Raw genomic sequence first — 2,766 nt, 5'->3', positions numbered from 1 at the left:
GGTATCTGATCTTGGAACCAGACCACACTGGGATCCAGACAACACCCCTCATCCTTAATGCAGACACATCATGTTTTGAGTCCCGGTGACATTACATGTCACTCTTCTAAGGAAAAAAGACTGTTTTCATAGTTTACTGGTAGGTATTTTAAAAAGCATGAACGTAGTAAACATTATCTTGGGTAGGCTTCTGGGAATCCTTTCTAAGATGTTATTTGATGATTACTTATTTTACATGATCTCTACACAGAATGTGGGGCTCAAACCCACAATGCCAAGACTAAGAGTTCCACTATCCCCTGCAAATTCTTTTGAAGGTCTGAGACAGCAATACTATCCCATTTGATGTCCAACCCAACAGGGTGAGTTACACTCTCTCCTTTTGCCAAGGGTAAAACTATAAACACTAGTCCAATTGGTATGCTACTGGGGTACTTTAGGACTGTGGAATATTATGGAAACCACGAAATGTTGTTACATCCAATGTTAATAAAACAAAGAGGCTCCCATGCCTAAAATGTACGTTATGCTGTATTTTGGCAGGAGTTCTGGCTGCTATTACTGGCACTGTGCACACCAGACTTTGGATCCTGAGGGTAAGAAGAAAGCACTTCACAGATATTCCCACCACCATCACTGACCGCGGGGAAAAAAAACAAGCAATCGTGAGCAATGGTCAAAAGGCACATTCCTCCAAGTCATATTGAAACAAAATCAACCAAAGACACCAAAAATAACTCTCAGAAGAGATAAAAACGACATAAAAAATTTAACAATAATTTTTTTTTATTTCTCCTCAATAAAAGGAGAAAATTTAGGTGAAAACATGTGTTTCAATAATGAAGACTGAAAATACAGAGGTGATTCAGAGTCAGGAAATTCCACTATTAGCAACAGAAAACAGAAAAAACTTTCAAGAATCAGAAAGTCTCATGTGATGATCACAGATTGGGAAATTTTTGGAATATGAACTTCAAGTTTTTTTCTTTTTTCTAAAATTATACAAAGTTGTACACACACACACCCCTCCCACAGACACATTCTTATCAACCTTAGTCTAAAAGACACTGTAATGGGAGAAAAAAAAAAAAACATGTTTTACATAACCATGTGATTACTTCAAGTCTGAGACAACAAAACGTATATCGTATTGATGTAGAGGACAAAGGTCACTTACCACCATGAGTGTTCGTATCAGGAACACGAACTAGAAATTAAGACACTTTGCATCTCTATCATGGAAGAGGCACTTACAAACACAAAGTCATGTTTGTAACAATGAAATGATTTCTGTCCTGCCACAACTGTCATGAACAAAATACATGAAGTTCTATACGGGAAGTGTTCCCCAAATTGTGTCCATTCGGGTTTGTCTCCAGTATATCGGCTCTCATTTAAAAGACGATTTTAGGGAGATTAAATGCTTTCGCACAGTGTCTGTGCTCCCAGATTGAGGAAACACTCGAAGGCTTTTCCACGGTTCTTCACTTCTCAGGGCTTCACATCACTGTGCCCTCACAAGCATCCCCGAAGATTAGAGGGAACCTGAAGGCTTTCCCACAGCGTGGACATTCACACAATTCTCGTCTAGCGAGTGTCATCACAGATACTTGCACTTCTATGCGATACTAGAAGGTCTTACCAGAGTCCGTAGATTCACAAAAGGTTACCGTCCACTGTGATTCCTCACGTGTTCCTGAAGGGAGTAGTGACCGGTGAAGTTCTCTCCCCACTGTGTTTCTTCATATGCCCTCGAAGGGATGAGGGAAACTTGTATGCTTTCCCGCACTCCTTGCATTTATAGGATTTAACTGTGTCGTGCGTTTTCAGATGATCTTGAAAACACTGAGGCCGACTGAAAGCTTTCCCACACTCTGTACACTTAAAAGGTCTCTCCCCAGTGTGTGTCCGCGTGTGTGCTTCCAGGTGCGGTGGACTCCTGAAGGCTTTGCCACAGTGGTGACATTCATAGGGTCTCTTCCTAGTTTGTGTCCTCATATGAGCTCATAGGTTTCCAGGAGAGGTGCAGGCTTTCCCACACTGCTGACATTTTCAAGGTCGTTCTCCACTGTGTGTCCTCATATGTGCTCGAAGGTTTGCAGGAGACTTAAAGGCTTTCCCACACAGCTCACATTTGAAGGGTCTTTCCCCAGTGTGTATCCTCGTATGTACCTGTAGGTCTCTGTGGCACCTGAAGGCTGTGTCACACTCCTTACATTCATAGGGTTTCAGGATATCGTGTGTGGCCATGTGATGTTCAAAAGGTCGATGCTTTCTGAAAGTTTCACCACACTCCTTACATTCCAAGTGTCCACCCTCGGTGTGCCTTCTCACAGTATGTACTACAAGTGTGTAGTGACGAATGAAGGTTCTTTCACAGTGCTGACACTTATAGGGTCTCTCTCCAGTGTGTTTCCGCATGTGTTCTCGTAGGCCTGAGTTATACTTGAAGGCCATCCCACACTGCTGACATTCATACCGTCTCTCGCCCGTGTGTGTTGGCATATGTTCCCGCAGATTCCCCATATATCTGAAGGCCTTCCCACACTGCTGACATTCATAGGGTCTTTCCCCAGTGTGCGTCCTCATATGGATGCGCAGGTCTGTGTTATCCCGGAAGGATCTGCCACACCGGTTACATTCATAGGGTTTCACGGTACTATGGGTGGCCATGTGACGATTAAAATGTCCACACTTCTGGAAAGTTTTCCCACACTCCACACATTCATAGGGTCTCTCCCCAGTGTGAGTAATCATGTGACGTGT

General features: G+C 43.1%; 1 protein-coding gene across 1 annotated transcript; it reads right to left on the bottom strand.

The window, feature by feature from the left end:
• Window positions 1-2,172: 2,172 nt before the first annotated feature.
• LOC116863694 (zinc finger protein 177-like) lies at window positions 2,173-2,673 on the bottom strand (the record flags this gene model as incomplete). The annotated part of the gene is made up of 1 exon (XM_032851074.1): window positions 2,173-2,673. A coding segment is annotated over exon 1 (501 nt), but the record flags the coding sequence as incomplete, so codon positions are not given.
• Between the last annotated feature and the right edge of the window lie 93 nt (window positions 2,674-2,766).

Source organism: Lontra canadensis, unplaced genomic scaffold, assembly GCF_010015895.1.
Source record: "Lontra canadensis isolate GAN:19392208 unplaced genomic scaffold, GSC_riverotter_1.0 scaffold2314, whole genome shotgun sequence".
In the NCBI taxonomy this organism is placed as follows: domain Eukaryota; kingdom Metazoa; phylum Chordata; class Mammalia; order Carnivora; family Mustelidae; genus Lontra; species Lontra canadensis.
The sequence above is the reverse complement of the archived record's forward strand: the minus strand, read 5'-3'. Positions and strand labels throughout refer to the sequence as shown.